The sequence below is a fragment of the Phasianus colchicus genome, chromosome 6 (genome assembly GCF_987193195.1).
Source record: "Phasianus colchicus chromosome 6, bPhaCol1.hap1.1, whole genome shotgun sequence".
NCBI classification, from domain to species: domain Eukaryota; kingdom Metazoa; phylum Chordata; class Aves; order Galliformes; family Phasianidae; genus Phasianus; species Phasianus colchicus.
This window is the reverse complement of record NC_143441.1, coordinates 53117501-53132615: the sequence shown is the minus strand read 5'-3', so window position 1 is coordinate 53132615 and position 15115 is coordinate 53117501. Positions and strand designations below refer to the sequence as shown.

At 54.5% G+C, this 15115-nt stretch overlaps 1 protein-coding gene across 3 annotated transcripts; it reads left to right on the top strand.

Moving 5' to 3' along the window:
- Positions 1-68: 68 nt before the first annotated feature.
- On the top strand, positions 69-14894 carry LOC116238523 (uncharacterized). 3 transcript variants are annotated; one of them, XM_090143312.1, is made up of 9 exons: positions 69-160; positions 959-1398; positions 2082-2208; positions 2737-2844; positions 3497-3610; positions 10774-10869; positions 11336-11443; positions 11616-11729; positions 13227-14894. In XM_090143312.1, exons 2-9 carry the CDS (start codon positions 1027-1029, stop codon positions 14174-14176), a joined length of 1989 nt encoding a protein of 662 aa, XP_089999438.1. In that variant the 5' UTR covers positions 69-160; positions 959-1026; the 3' UTR covers positions 14177-14894. The 3 variants fall into 3 exon arrangements, with proteins under 3 accessions (XP_089999438.1, XP_031464126.2, XP_089999437.1); XM_031608266.2 differs by having other exon boundaries at positions 88-160; positions 956-1398; positions 3500-3610; XM_090143311.1 differs by having other exon boundaries at positions 88-160; positions 956-1398.
- The last annotated feature ends 221 nt before the right edge of the window (positions 14895-15115 follow it).

The window sequence follows — 15115 nt, the reverse complement described above, 5'->3', positions numbered from 1 at the left end:
TCGGCTCACGCGGCGGTGCGGCCGCTCCTCGCCGTGCGTGGCGCCCTCCGGCCGGCAGGAGGCGCTGTGGCAAAGAGGGCGGCCAGGCGACACCTCCCGGCGGGTCGGCGCCAGGTGCAGTCGAGGCGGAGGCGGCGGCGGCGGCTCGGACGCGGCGCAGGTGGGCCGGGGCCGTTCGGTTCGGTTCGGTGGCGTTGTGCGGGGACGGGAGCCGGGTCTGGGCGACGCTGTGTGCGCAGGGAAGCGTGGGCCCGGTGTCTCCGCACAGGGTTGAGGCCCTGGGTTCGGTGCCCTCACGTGGAACGGCGCCCCGCTCCCACGGCCCCGTCACGGCGCCCCGCACTGGGGGCGAGGCCCGGCCCTGCTGACCCCACACGGGAGATGGCGGCCCGGTCCTGCCGCGCCGAGCCGGGGAGGGCTCCAGGCGGGGTCCCTCGCGGAGCTGAGGCCCCGTGTCCCCACGCGGGGGGATGCGGAGGGTTTGGGGTCCCCACGTGAGACGGGGCCCCGTGTGAGGGCAGGCCGCGGTGCCGGGTGAGAACCCGTTCGTGGCGGCCTCATGCGGGGAGGGAGAGCTGGGCTGATGTCCTCACGCAGAGTGAAGGCCCTGGTGCCGCTGTTCTCTAATACACTTAAGAGCCCAATTTCCCAGTGGAATGGCAAAGCCAGGCCCCGGCGTCCTCTGTGTGGGGTTAACAGCCCAGTCCTGCTGTCCCTGTATGGGGAGGGGAGTCTGGGTCTGATGTCCTGGCACGGAGTTAAGGCCTCACTCCTGGTGTCTTCACATGGAGTCAGTGCCCTGTCCTGCTGTGCCCACCGTGCCTCGCGTCCTCGTGTGGCAGGAAACCCGGTCCTGGTGTCCCCGTGCGAGAGGCTCAGCCCTGGTGTCTCTGTACGGGGAGAGAAGCCCGCTCCCGGTGTGCCAAGGCTTCACAGCTCTCCCTCCCACCCTTAGCAGCTAAAGGACCCTGCAGGACACCGGGAGCAGAACAGCTGCCGGCCCCAGCCTCTCCTTTGGAGCGGGACATGGCCTCCGCGCTCCCCGGCAGCTGCCTCTGCTCATCCAGCCTCCCTCAAGCACCGGGCGAAGCCGTGCCGAGCAGCGCCGCCAGCATCTCGCTGTGGACAGTGGTGGCTGCTGTGCAGGCGGTGGAGAAGAGCGTAGAGGCCCACGCCTCCCGGCTGCTCAACCTAGAGCGGAGGACGGTAACCACTGAGAAAAAGTACTTGGACTGTGAGAAAACAGTGGTGGATTTTGGGAACCAGCTGGAGAGCAAGCTGACCGTGCTGGGCACTCTCATCCGGGAGTACGGGCAGCTGCAGCGGCGTCTGGAGCACATGGAGAACCTGCTGAAGAATAGGAATTTCTGTGTGTTGCGTCTGCCCTCCGGCCTCAAGGTAACAGACTGCACACAGGGGGTGGTGACTCACTGGAGCGGGTTGCCCAAGGAATTTATGGATGCCCTGTCTCTGCAGGCATTCAAGGCCAAGCTGGATGTGGCTCTGGGCAGCCTGGTCTGCTGGCTGGCGACCCTGAACATAGCAGGGGGTTGGAACTGGATGAGCGTTGTGGTCCTTTTCAACCCAGGCCATTCCATGATTCTGTGACCAGGATGTTCCTGGAGGGTACTGAGTGTGCCCCAGTGCTGGTGGCATCTGGTTGAGGTGTCCCAGGAAACCTTTCGTTTCCCCAGGCACACCAGCTGCTAGTGAAGAGGTTGTTTTACTGTGCCAGAAATGCAAATACAACTGGGGGTGGTTGTTTGTATATATGTTTATATTTACTCGAATCTCTTTGCAAAAGGACAGATGGTTATAAATCCCGATAAAAATAACACTGAAGGAAACAGAACAGTGAGAATCTGGCAATATGCTTGCCCAGAATTAGCACAAATGAAGGAGATTCTTCAAACTGAGAATCTGAGTCGTGACGATACTTTGAGGCATAATTTCTATTGTCCTTTCAGCACTTGATATATGGTAGCAGTGATAAATAGAAATGCAAAAGTTCTCTCTTTTCAGTGCTGTGAGGATAGAAAAGGTATCTGTGTCAGGGCTGAGTTTGTGACTTACAATTGCAGGCCGCAGAGGCATCTGAAAGTGACACTGCTTGCTTTGCTGAGCAAGAGTGGGAGAACCTGGAGGAATGGCAGAAGGAGCTGTACAAGAACGTGCTGAGAGGGAACAGTGAATCTCTGAACTCTCTGGGTAAATAACACTTTTAAAGTCAGTTCTTGAGGCTTCTGGGTTAGCTGACATGGGGAACTTTTTCCTGCACTCAGGAGCCAAAGTTGTAGAAGCACAGAGAAGTCTGTGCCCGCTGCCAGTGTAGGGCACAGCTCACACTGCATCCAGTGCCTCAGTGTCCAGCACTCAGTGGAGTGGGAACTGGCTGCTGACTCTCCCAGAGCCCTGCTGTGTGCCAAACCCAGCCTACCAGCCCCTTCCCTTGTGGCTGTGGGTGTTTTTGGTGCTGGGATGGAGTTGGCTGCCCTAGGCCATCTGCTGGTGGGCCATGCAGAGCCCCCCGTGCAGTGGGCTCTCACTGGATGGTGTGTTTTGGCCAATGGAGCTGTTTTGGGGCATGCAGCTGCTGCCAGTACTGTTTGAAGAAGTACATTCCTCCCCATGACTACTGTAGGCTTGGCTTGGCACCTTGTTCCCTCTCCTGTCACCTGCAGCAATGAGAGCAGTTTGATGCAGCATGGAAACATTAACATTTCCGTTTCTCAACAGATTATGCAATCTCCAAACCTGACCTCTTGTCCCGGCTTCAGAGAGGAGAAGTGCCCTGCAGTGAGGTGACCTCAGGACAGAAGGAGATTCCTACAGAACCGAGTGCAGGCAAGAGATGAATTGATTGCATTTTTTACCCTTGGGGATAATGATTGTGTGGTGCTGTCTCCAGACAGAGAATATCACCAGGTGATGGTCCTGATTTGCTATGAAAGGTACTTCTCAAGAAGAGCAGGCTCAAGGGGAATAGCAGAGTGTCAGAAAACACATAGTGTATTTGATCTTTCCCATTAGCAGAATATCTGATGTTTAGACCTGATGCAGGCAGCTAAGGCAGCAGAGAAGGAGTGCAGTGCCCTAGAGAACAAGAGCAATGTGAAGGAAGAAAACAGCATTCGGGGGTGTGAAGGCAGTGTCTGTAGGGTTTGGGGGGTCAGGGATGGGGGATCAGCTGAGGGGGTCCTTCTGGGACTGAGTGTCTGCCAGACCCAATGAGTGTTGGTTTGAAAGTATGTGCTTGGACACACTTGGACCAGGGAGGATGCTGTCCTAAAACATTGTCAACTGTGGGGTAAGAGGAAGCCCCCTCCCTACAGGGCTGAGCACAGCTCTCAGTGGTAGGAGCAGGTAACGCTGAGGAAAGGTTATATAAGAAGTTATATGAAGGTCATATAAGAAGTTGGGGTGGCTGGGAGCAAGCTAGGTGCGCTGAGGGAAGAGCCAAAGTGTGCCCAGTAAGGGAGTTTTCTCTTTATATCAGCAGACTTCAGCATTCCAGAGCCGAGCTTCACAGGAGCTCTGAAGCAAAATGAAGAGGTGTGTGTGGAGGAGCAGGAAGCCACGGAGGGTGCAGAGTTTACTGAGCTCAGCGTTGGTGAGTTCTGAGCAGTGCTACAATGTGCTGTGCAACTGAAGACCTAGGGAGAGCCAGTGCTGCATGAGGGCACCCCAGATGTTCCCTCTGCATGTGCAGGGCCCTGGGGAGAGAGCAAGAGTTGTGCTGAGGTTAACAAAGCAGACTGAAATATTATGGACAGTTTTACATGTAGGAAGATTGAAGCGATGGGTAGACAAGGTATTTCTGATATTTTTCCCTGGAATTTCTTCAGCTTGGTGGTAGCAGTCTCAGAGGAAGGAGTTGTGCTCCAGAGGAGTCCCTCAGCAGATACCTGAGGGCTTGGACAGTTACCAGCGAGCTGAGATGCCTCTTTTATTCCCAACAACAATGTAATACTTGATTATTAGAGTGTTCCCAGCTCAGCGGTCATTTCCTTGTTTCATTCCTTCTCCCTTACTCTCAATCCTGGTCTCTGTTTCTTCTTGTGCTACATCAGAGGCGTCCAAAGGACTTGTTCAGTTTTTGTTGGTATTTGCCCTGTTGTGAGTGCTCTTTGTCACGTCCACCCGTAGTGTCACCTCTGCATGTTTTCACCTTGTTACGTACACATCCAGAGCAGCAGCAGGCACATCTCAAGGCAAAAATTGGGAGTGTTTATGTGTTCCCTTTCAACAAAGAGGCTGCACAGGTGGATCACCACATCCTGGGAGGAGAGGGAAGGTGGATCTCGTGGAAAGGGCCACCACTATCTGAAGAGTGTGAAATACTGGGACATTGGTGTATGGAGGGCAGCAGATGCACTGGGAAGCAAAGTCCTACCCCAGGTTCATGAGATGTTAGCACTTGGGAGGAGGACAGCTGGAGGCAATTTTGGAAACTCGGTGCAGTGCTGAAGTGTGTGCTGTTTTGGAAGGCAGCACTTCTCTCTGCTCCCTCCATTGTGGCTTCTCACACTCGCTGCTCAGACAGCTGAAAGGGAAGCATTCCTGTGCTCTTCACTCATATTTTGTCTTCTTTTAGTCCTTCAGTTGAGTCGATTGGTACAGCAGTGTTTCATGTTTCATGCTCCCTGCTAAGAGGGGCCTGTTTGATGCAAGGGTGGCAGGGGAAGGACGGGGATTTTAGAAGCATCTCTGTCTCCCGGCAGTGAATGTCCCCTTTGTTTTTCTCCTCAGTTCCAGCTGATGAGGTGATAGCATTCAAAATAGAGCAGCTGGACTCTGATGAATGCCTGCAAAGCTCAGAGTGTCCCACAGCTTTATCCAGGGAATCAGAAGACATGGTTTTCCAGAGTGCCAACGAGGTGCTGCCCTTTGACAGTCAGTACAGCTCTCCTGTGCCCCTGGGAAACCAGAGCATGAGCAAGTTGGTGCCAGCTTCTTCTGGGGAAGGTGATCTTGGCGAAATCAACACCATCACATTCTACAGGCAAGAGTATCCCGAGGAGAGGCCTCACTCATGTGTTGCATGTAGGAAGGGCTTATGTCTGAAGAAGATGCTGATGATGCAGCAGCAGAATTACAGCACGCTGTGTGGCAGTGAGCCCACTGAAGATGAAAACATCTTTATCCATCAGCCTCACCAGCAGATCCACATTGCCACAGAGAGCTTCAAGCAGAATCCAAAGGTAAAAGCTCCTGCTGGCATCTCCGCCACAAACAAGGCACGTGGCAGTTCCAGGTGCATGAAGAGCATCAACACCAACCGTAACAAACCAGGTCACCCACAGGGGAAGCCTTACAAGTGCAGCAAGTGTCAGGAGTGCTTCTCCCAGAAGAAAACCCTCATCGTCCACCAGCGCGTGCACTCGGGCCGGAGCCCAGGGGTCCTTTGGTGCTCGTACTGTGGGAAGACTTTCAGCCATCCCTCCAACCTGATCCGGCATCAGAGGATCCACACTGGGGAGAGACCATACCAATGCAACGAGTGCTTGAAGCGCTTCACCCAGAAGCAGCACCTCCTTCAGCACGAGAAGATCCACCTGCGAGAGAGGAACTGCGCGGTCAGGAATCATATGAGGGAAGCACCGCTATAGGGCTTCTAGGCAGGGCTCACATGGCTCTATAGCCCCCAGGCGAGGAAGGCAGGAGAGGACAGAGTCTCTGCTGCTCAGCATTAAAGTCTCTGTATTTATCATAAAGGTCCAAGCAAAGTAGAATTAGGATCCGCCACGGCATGACTGCCCTCTTCTTCGTGGTGGTGATGATGCGATACCTCATAGTTAGCTGAAAATCTCTTGAGAGCAAAAGTGTTTAGGGTCTCTCCAGGTTTGAGTCAGTTATTTGAACTGGTTACAGCAAGGTAAAGTTTATGGAAGTAGCTGCTTTTCACCTGGAGTTTCCCTCCCTGCATTCCCTGATGAATTTCTGCTGCGCTCAATTTTGTGAGCAAGCTTGAGTGACATGTTAAAAGACTCCAGGATATTAAAGACGTGCATGAGAGGAAATGTTACTGATGACTTGCAGCGAGACTCTGCGTTTGTACTGCAGTGACAGGGGAATTCCCTTTTTGTCTTGCTTCTGAGCACACCTAATAGAGGCAGCATTGCCCAGGCTCCTCCTGGTACCTGTTGGACTCCCAGTGGAACTGAAAGGGGAAACAACTGGTAAGCCAGAGGTAGTGCTCAGCTGTACACACAGGCTGAAGTGAGCGTTGGGATAACGTTCTGCTAACTGCGTCTGCATTAACACTTTTTCCTTTGTCTTTAATTATTGTCTTCATCTCTCTTTCCTCCTAATAACGTGGGGTACGTATGCTCTTTCGGTATTACAGATGGGCTTTCAGTATATCCCAAAATGAAACACGTTCAGCCAACAGCCTGAATACATCATGCAACTTCAGGGCTCACAATGCTGCCTGACCTGGGTTAAAGCTGCTATTTGATCTCCCCGTTGCTCACGGGGCTTTAGGAACCTCTCTGCCACTTCCTGGTCCCCACTAAGGGGCATGTGCAAGTGGCTGGGTCATGCTTGCAGGGTCAGAAATGTTCCTGGGCAGGTATGTGAGCTGGAAGTTCTTCTGGCCCAGGAGTGAGCTCTTTCCAGGACCTCGCTGTTCAGTGCCACCTGCCCTGATGTTGGAGCATAAGACAGGAGTGCTGCTGTGCCTGTCGCAGCCAAGCAGCGAGGCCAGCTCCAGGCTCTGGTTTAAGTTAACCTGATTCCTGCAGAATCTGGAGCAGGTTGGAGTGAGCCTGTGTGAGCCTGCTCATGCTGCAGGAGCGGCACAGAACCACTGCTGCAGGAGTGTCAACCGCTGCAGGCATTTGCCTGACACATCTGCCTGTGGCCTCTTCTCATCTTAGTGCTGCTGAGGTCTTTGCTTTCTGACGTGTCTGAGCAGCTGTGTGTGTGGTGAAACTCTGTGTAGTTGCCCATTTTTTTTCCCAAAAAATATATCTGGGGACAGAGTGTTCCATGTTTTGTCGCTTGTCAGTGTTCAGTGCCCGCTTGGTACCACGAAGCAATGAGCACGGACCAGTTTTGCTTTGCTGTGTGACATGCTAAGGAGAATCTCTTGGCAGTTAGCAGTAGAAGGCATTTGAAATCCAGGCAAACCATTTAGGCCCGTTCAGTAAACCGATCCGTCCTCCAGTGCTTCCTGCTGACAGCTGCTCAACTGCTTGTTTCCTTTTTCTTGCGTAGACTGTGAGCCTCCAGGGCAGGGAGCACGTTTCTGTCATTTGCAGAATGCCAGTTCAACCTGCAGCGGTAGATACTTGATTTTTTTTTTATTACCATAACATTAAACTTGAATGGATTAAAGCTGTGAAGCCTTAAGCACTTCTTTTTTTTTGGTGGGGATCTTTTTGAAAAGCACTTTTCCTGCTTGCTTGGCCCTGGGTGTGTGTCCATAGGGAAGGGCTGTATGCATGGTCACTGAGCTCTCAGGGTCCTGCTGTGTTTGTAGCTCCCTGCCTCACTGATGGGAAGACACACACCTACCTTGCATCAGAAACACAACGGAGTGGGTTTTCATTGCATTTTTTGGTTTGTTTTAATGCTGCAGAGGAACCTGAGCAGGAGAGCTGATTTCCATGTGTGCATATCTGAGATTCAAACGGTATCGCAGTGCCAATAGCATCTACAAATAGGATGAAATTACTCACTGTGCAGTTCTCACCCCGCAGAAAAACCAAGTCAATGCTGCCAGCAAAAAGTTTTCAGCAACCACAGGATTGCAGCCATCATCAGTTCGGCCCATTGGAGTCGAGGCAGAGCAGGATTATTCTGGGATACAAACGTGGAGGTGCTGTTGCATGAAGCAGCAGCGGTGCTCTGTGACGGCAGCAGCCTGAATCTTGGAAAGGATCACTTTTGTGGATTATTCTACAAACCAACAACTACAGGCAACTTTTCTGTGCTGTTACGGCGTGATACAAAAGGAGAACAGAAGCCATGGAAGTGCAGTGTTGCCATCTCTGCTCTGTGTTGCACTCTGCTGTTGTGTGAAAAGTTGGTTGTTTCAGTATCATAGAATCACAAAACGGCCTGGGTTGCAAAGGACCACAGTGCTCATCCACTTCCAACCCCCTGCTATGTGCAGGTCGCCAACCAGCAGCCCAGGCTGCCCAGAGCCACATCCAGCCTGGCCTTGGATGCCTGCAGGGATGGGGCATCCACAGCCTCCTTGGGCAACCTGTTCCAGTGTGTCCAGTAGTGTGGGCTGGGAAGGATTACACCATCTTAACAGCACTCCCCTGATTTTGATGGGGAGACTTCACATGGTAGCTGCTGCCGAAGCTCCGTGTTTCATCACTTATTGATGCCAACTTTGATAATACAGATGAAGCAGTACTTTGTGCAGTGAGTCATAGTTTCCCTGTTTGAGCTGAGTTCTTGTATTTCAGAGATCAATATGTATATTTATAACAGATCACGGAGCTATTTTGAGGTTTGTGCTGCTTCCATTTTAAAAATTCAGCCCTGAATCCAAGAAGAAATGTCAGGTGGCACAGAGACACAATGATCTTCCAAGGAGAAGAGAGAAATCCTTCCCTTGCACAGATGCAGTGATGCTTAAAGGATGGATCAGAAGCTGCAGGAGAAGGCCAGGGAAGATGCAGGAGGACGTATTTCAGGAGCATGAGGTCTTCCACGTGCACCCTGAGCTGCGTTGTGGTTTGCTCATTGTGCAGTACCTTCTGCTGTCAGAGCAGCTCCACGTCTTTTATTGCTTCACCACTTCAGATTTGCTTTGTGAAAGCCTCTCTGAGCATTTTGCCACATCGAGGCAGGAATTATTTGCATGCCAAATGCAAATAATGCACACCAAAGTGCTGCCACTTCAGTGTGCAAGCATCCAAGCTCCTACGCACCGATTAAACAGAAGACACGAGGGTGTGTGTAGGTACAGAGAAGGCCCTGTCCTCTGGCAGCCCCTCACCAGCAGGACCAGAACAGTGCATGTGCAACACAACTGCCACCTGGCTCCATGTCCAGCTGGGGTGGGCCAGACCCTTTGGATGCGCTGAAGGAAAGGTTCTCTGCTCCAGCATCCCTTGGTAGGGGCCCATGGAGGACATGCTGAAGGAGCCCGCCTGGTTCTGGTGGCACAGAGCCACATCTTTGGCATCATGTGGCAACTCTCAGCCAAGAGCAACTGGTGCCAACCACACGGACTTGTGCAGTGTGTTTGGCACTGTAGCACACGGCGAACTGGTCTCTGTGTTGGAGAGATGTGGATTTGATGGATGGACCGTTTGGTGGATAAGGAATTGACTGATGATTGCACTCAGAGTTGTGGTCAATGGCTCAATGTCCACGTGGAAATTGGTGACAAATGGTGTTGGGACCAAAACCGTCTCATATCTTTGTCAGCAGCTTTGCTGCAGGGCTGAGAGCTGGGCCACGCAAACCACCTGCGGTTCAACAAGGCCAAGTGCACAGCCACAGCCGGGTCAGGGCAATGCCAAGCACAGACATGGACGGAGCAGCGCTTGGATTGAGTGCAGCCACGAGGAGGAGGACTTGGGGCTGTTGGGAGGTGCAGAACTGAGCACAAGTGTGCTTACAGCCCAGAAGCTGCCCGTGTCCTGTGCTGCACGGAAGCAGCGTGGCTCTCGTCCCCGCACAGCGCTGTGCTCGGCTCAGGGGTTGAGGTGAGGAGGTGATGGTTCAGTGCTTGTGATGGAGGCACCTCCGTGGGGACACCTGCATGAAGTGGAGGACCTCGGGTGTTTTTGGCCTGACTGTGGACATCTCCCATCAGGATAGTGCTCCTCTGGAGGTTGGCAGAGCGGAGGCACGGAGGTGACACCCCCCAGACCCCAGCGGTGATATCTGCAGTGCCACGGAGCTCCTGAGAGGAACCACAGGCACAAGCACGGGCCCGGGCTCCTTCAGACCGCAGACCTGCAGTGAGGCTGAGGATGGGGTCCCTCTGGCCCCCCCCCGGCCCAGCATTGCCCCCCAGAGCACAGCGGGGTGGGAGATCCCCCAGGAGGAGAGCGCACAGCCGCCGTCCCCGTGCGGAGCTGGCTGCACGCAGGGAGCTCCCGGGCTGCAGTTGGCAGCGCCGAGCAGAGCGCGGCTCCGCGGCCCCCGCTGGGCTCCGCTCCCCGCCCTGCCCTCCCGGCGCGGCGGCCCCGCCTCCGGCTGCGGGGCGGCGGCAGAGGGCGCTGCGGAGCCGCCCGGGGCTGCGCGCCGCTGTTCGTACGGCCATGGCGGGGCCGCTGCTGGGCCGGGCGGTGTCGGCGCGGCTGCTCCGCCTGGAGGGCCGCCTGGCGCGGGCGGAGCGGCGGCTGAGGGCCGCGCTGGCGCTGCGGGGCCGCGTGCGGGCGCTGGAGCGGCGATTGGAGCCGCCTCGGGGAGCGCCGCGATGCGGGGACGGAGCGGAGGATGCGCGGCGGCGCCGGGACTGCGGCCGAAAGGACGGGGAGGGGAGCGGAGCCGCTGCGGAGAGCGGTGAGCGGTGAGCGGGAGGAGATCGCGGGGCTGTGCCGGCCTGGGGATACGTGCGGCACCGGGCGGCGGAGCGGGGGGCGGCGGGGAGGCGCGGCGCGGGGAGCCGCTGTGCGCGTTTGAGCTCGGAGCTCCGCTGAGACTTCGGGAGATGCGGCCGAGGGATGCGGACGGGCGTCGCTCAGTAAGGGGCGAGTTCTGCTGCGAGCGAGCCCGGATGGAGCTGCAGACGGAGCCTGCTGCGCTTAGAGTGAGTTTCGGGTACAGGAGCTGATGTTGCCTTAATTCCCCACGCAGAAGACGGCGGTGTCTGCGTTAAGAAAGAGGAAGAGCCGTGCCCAGCAGCGCAGGAGGAGCTGGAAGCCGCGGGAGCAGAGCAGGAGCCGTGCCCAGGTGAGTAACTGCGTGCCCCAGGGCGGAGAGAAACGGGGCCATTACATTCCAGGCTTTGTGGTGTTTTTTTTCCCTCTTCTCACACATTCCAAAGCTTTGTTAGAACGCCTGCAGGCTCTGAACAGAGCTGGCAGTCCCGGCTGCTCAGCGGTGTTCCGTTGCTTTGGTGGCACTGCGTTGCCTCGCCGAGCAGCTGCTGTGCTTTGGAGCTGACTGCCCTCGCTCCACACAAAGGGCAGCAGCTCTCTCTGTTGGCTCTGACAGTTTTATTTGGTCTCCAGCTTGTGAAGCAAACTGGGATTTTTAGAGCCTCCTGTCAGGTTCTGTGAATAAACCAGGCTTATGGGAGCCTGTGTAAAATCTAGGGTTGGCTCGGGGGGAAAAAATCAAATCAGAACAGGTCTCAGCCTTATAACCTGAACTTAAGCACTTCTGGTAAGCTTTCCTTGGGCTTTTCCCTTTACAGAGCCAGCATTCTCTGAGCCTGAAGCTTCAGGTCAGACCAAGAGAGGCGTAGAGGTGTACAGCAGGGAGCTGCCAGGCACAACGCACGAAGACCTACCAGGAGACACCGGTGAGGATTCCGTGGGACGACTCCCACTGTAGGAATGGCCCCTCAGTGCCTCCTGACCTTTTGTCTCCCCCGAGGCTTTCTGGGTGCTTTTCTTATCTTTGTGAGTTCCCAAATCTCCTCTGCTTTGTGTCTTTCTCTGGTGTTTCTCAATTGTGTACATTTTCCCCAACAGAGTCTCAGAGCTGTGTGACTGCGGTCTTGTCGTGGATTAAACAAGAGGAGGAACTGCACTGCCCCGAGCAGCAGGGCTCAGAGAAAGAAGAAATCCCTGCAGAGCCAAGTGCAGGTCGGTAGTGAATTTCAGCTGAGATTTCCTGGGATAATATGTCTAATTTAAAGCATTTTTTGATCTATTAAAATATTATGGCCTTATAACGTAGGCCATGAAAGAACCGGTGCAAACCTCAGTCTGCCAGCTGATGTTGGTTCACAAAGTGATCGGGTTCTGTGCCTTCCCTCCCTCAGCAGCCTCAAACTGTCCCAAATGCTGCCTTGGATTGTGGTTGAGGGGCAGTGAGGGGACAGAGACACATTTTTGGATCCAGGTTCAGCCGTAGGGAAGGTTTAGGTGCACAAATCTGCACTGGGATATTAAATGCAGTTTTGTGGAGCACAACTCTGGAGTTGAATGCAGCTCCTGACGGGGTAGTTGAAGAGAGGATGCATCATCTTTAAGTTATTTAGGCGTGGTAAAGTTACTGTAGAGTAAATTAGATTCTCAGTCTGCCAGTCACTTTATGGGAACTGCCTCCCTGCGTGGTTTTACCCCACAGAAACAGTCATCCAGGATATTGGCTTGGTGTAAGACTGGATCAGCTCTGCCTACGCTTTTCCATAGAGATTCCTGTTCTGACTGCTCTAAGAGTCCTCAGAGCACAGCAGGAGGAATAAGAGCTTGGGATGTTCATGCAGTGTGGATGGTGCTGGTCTCAGTTGGCCAGCCCATGGTCCCTTACAATGCTCAGTGGAGCCGTTCTGTTGCAACTCTGAGCAGTTGGATGGGACATGGGTCTAAAGGAACAAAGGAATCATGGAGCATGAGAAGCCTGAGCTGAAGACCGCTGAGGAAAATTAGTCTGAAAAATGACATACTAAAAACTTTAATTCTAGAAAGAGGGAATTTGCAGAGCAGTGGAACGAGAGGCAGAGAAAAGTGGGATTTGCTTTGTCTGGGGTAAATCTGGAGCTGTGCCTAAGCTGCTGAGATGCCAGGTACCTTCCAGGTTGGACTGTTAGGAGTCAGAGGAAAGCAGGAGGGGTTTCTGGAGGACAGGCAACTGTCAGCTCTGGCTGCCTTGTGCCAGCAGCGTTGGGATCAGCTCCAAGTCATGAGAGCCTTCCTCTTGCCTCAGCACTGCTCTGAGCTCTCCCCACAGCAGCCCAGCCTGCAGAGGCAGCAGCTCACGTACAAGGAGGAGTTGTGTACACTGAGCTGTTTGCCTGGCTTTGCTGCTTCTTTAGCTGTGCAGTGGAGTGCTGAACTGCGGTGCTGTCTGCCCTGTTGGAAACACAGGGAACTAAGGCTGACATGTTAGAGAGCTGAAGGGGAGCTGTTGCATTAGCGATTATTCACCTAGATTTTAATTGCAAAAAAGACCATTTGTTTTCCTGGAGGTTTTGTTTCAGTGGAATGCTGGTTTTTCCCCTCTCCCTCAGTATTAAAGCCTCCCATCATACTTACTGTGTCCATCCATTGGTTGGCACCATGTGGCCATGGATACGGCTTCTGGATACCATTAAGAGATTTCCTTTACTGAAAGACTGTGGAATCTGTGTGTTTCAGTGCATGATGAGAACAGAAGGAGGGACCCCCTGGCTGACAGCTTTGTAAGCACGATGTGTGACTCCAACATGCTGGAGAGACCCGAGGAGAAGTTTCACGAGGATCCCAGCCCTGCACTGACATGGGACAGTCAGTGGAGCTCAGAAATGATGGAAACAACCACCAGCAGGAATGGCTTTGGGGGTGATGCTCAATACGACCGAGCCTTTGGTGTACAACTGGATCTCTTTAGCGCTCAGCAAAATGATGTCAGAAAGAGACTGTGCGTGTCCAGCAGGTGTGAGAGGAACTATATCCCGCAGGAGCATCTTCCAGCTCTGCAGGGAGCCCAGGAAGAGCTGCTGCCAGTCCCCAGGTGTGAGAACAGTCCCATTGAGGCGGCCTTCCAGCACACAGTGGATGCTGCAGGGGAGAAGTTTGAAGGGCTGCCAGCCAAGCTCACGCCAAGCAGTGCAGGTAGAACCAGGCTTCGTGAGCACAACGGCCTTTGCAGAGAGGACCGGCCGTCAATGGGGAGCGGAGGGAAGCTCCCTGCAGAGAATTTGTTATCCAGCCCCTTTGAGGCCGACCCACGGGACGTGTCGGAGGCGCCCAGGGGTGGCTTAGCGAGCCAACAGCAGAGCCAGGGCAGGGGAAAGTCCTACATATGCAATGACTGTGGGAAAAGCTTTGTTTGCCACTCCTGGCTTGTCCGACACCAGACCTCTCACACGGGTGAGAGGCCCTACAAGTGCTCCGAGTGTGACAAAAGCTACAGGAGGAAGGATTATCTCTTAAAACATCTGCGCCGCCACTCGGGAGAGGGGCTCTTCCCATGCCACCTCTGCAGCAAAAGGTTCGTACTCAGGAGGAGTTTAATTAAGCATCAGGAAAGCCACGTGCAGAGAACACATCAGACTGCCAGCTGGCCCTGCACAGAGATCAGGGAATCTGTGCTGCACTCCAGATAGAAAATCCTGCCCTGCTGTGGGCAGCCAAGCAGGTGCACAGCAGGGTCTTCCAGCTCAGCACTGTGCTGAGGTGGCTGTTGGATGGCAGCTCCCTGCGTGGGGAGGGGGGAACGTTGGTGTTTATTTTCCACTGAGTGCATCGGGGCGGTCACTGGAGCTGCTTGATGGCTGCAGGGCCTGCAGGACTCGATGGCCTTCAGAAGTCCCTTCCAACCCTAAGGATTCTGTGATTCTATGCCTGGCTATGAGATATGCAGGAAGGCTGCAGCACTCACAGCTCCTGAACCCACTCTGGAGAGAAGTAACCTCGACACAGAGCTCTGTGTAATGCTTCGGGCTGCAGGACATCCAAAATGTCATCTCAGGGTATCTCAGAGCCTGGGAACGGATCCGTAAGAGACTTCAATATCCTGTACTGAGCACAGGGAGCCGTGTGAGCTCTGAGCAGGGCTGCGTTCCGCTGCTGTGGTGGTGCTGGCAGTTCTCGTGTGACCCCACAGCAGCTGTGCCTTCTGGGCAGCCTTCAGGCGCTTCTCCGTCGTGCTTTGCCGTGCTGTCGCAGCTCTGGGGGGGTTTTGTGCAACTTTCTGAGTCCTGCTAACAGGCAGCGTGAACGTTTGTAGAACGTCCTCCCCGAGGCGTTGCGTTGCTGTGTTTTCAGGGGGGGAGGGGCGTGCTGGGTCGGATGCGCCGCGACGTCGCGTTCCTTTTGATAATAAAGAAGCTTCTCGTGGCTCCCGGTGGCGCTGAGCCTCGCAGGGCGGAAATGCAGAAGCTGAGGCCGAATCAGAACCGGGTTCTCGGCTCCCATGGCCGGCCGGCGCCGCGCCGCGGTTGTTATGGCAACGAGCCGGCTGTGGGCGCTTCCTTCCTGTGGCGTCACGCTCGCTCCTCCTCCAATCAAAACCCTCCGCTTTCGCCATTGGCCAACCCTGGGAG